We start from the raw sequence: 549 nt of genomic DNA, 5'->3' as shown, positions 1-549 counted from the left end.
CTAATGCTCGACCTTATGAACTGAGAATCTCTAATGATCAACCGAATCCGAAATCCTACCTGCGAGGGTCAAGTGCCGAAGGTCCTTGCATTTCTCCCGGAGGTCCTCGTGCAAGACATACCCCGCCAGGAGTTCCAAGCTCACCAGGCGGCACTCAGGACCGGCAGCCCTGATCCCCGTCACGTTCTGTGCGTTGGCCTCGAGGCTGAGGTCCTCCTCGGCCGAAACGTCGAAGAATCTGACGCTGTTCTCCTCGACGATGGGGAGACTGTAATTTTTACCTTCCTCCACCTTCGTGTTCTTGAAGAAGGTGTAGTTCTTCGCTCTCTCCAAAAACGACGTGCCGGTACTCCTGGGAGTCGCCTCTGCGTCAGGAACTTCTTCGGCGTCGTCCTCGAGGGTCAGGTCTTCCGGAGGCCTCGAGGGAGTGATTTCCTTTCCCGTGGCTTCGCTAAAGGCGCGGGTGTGGTCCTCAACCGGCGTGGCGGCGGCGAGGGCGAGGCAGACGGGTATGAGAAGGTATGGGTTGCAGATCATGTTCTTGCTTAC

At 57.4% G+C, this 549-nt stretch overlaps 1 protein-coding gene across 1 annotated transcript in view; it reads right to left on the bottom strand.

The window, feature by feature from the left end:
• LOC119589190 overlaps positions 1 to 549 on the bottom strand; it is a gene marked incomplete at its 5' end in the record, with an annotated part of 12182 nt that overhangs the window by 7560 nt on the left and 4073 nt on the right. The window contains 1 exon segment of the mRNA XM_037937788.1: positions 60 to 549. Within this exon segment, the coding sequence (XP_037793716.1) occupies positions 60 to 537 (478 nt within the window).

The sequence above is a fragment of the Penaeus monodon genome, chromosome 25 (genome assembly GCF_015228065.2).
Source record: "Penaeus monodon isolate SGIC_2016 chromosome 25, NSTDA_Pmon_1, whole genome shotgun sequence".
NCBI classification, from domain to species: domain Eukaryota; kingdom Metazoa; phylum Arthropoda; class Malacostraca; order Decapoda; family Penaeidae; genus Penaeus; species Penaeus monodon.
The sequence above is the reverse complement of the archived record's forward strand: the minus strand, read 5'-3'. Positions and strand labels throughout refer to the sequence as shown.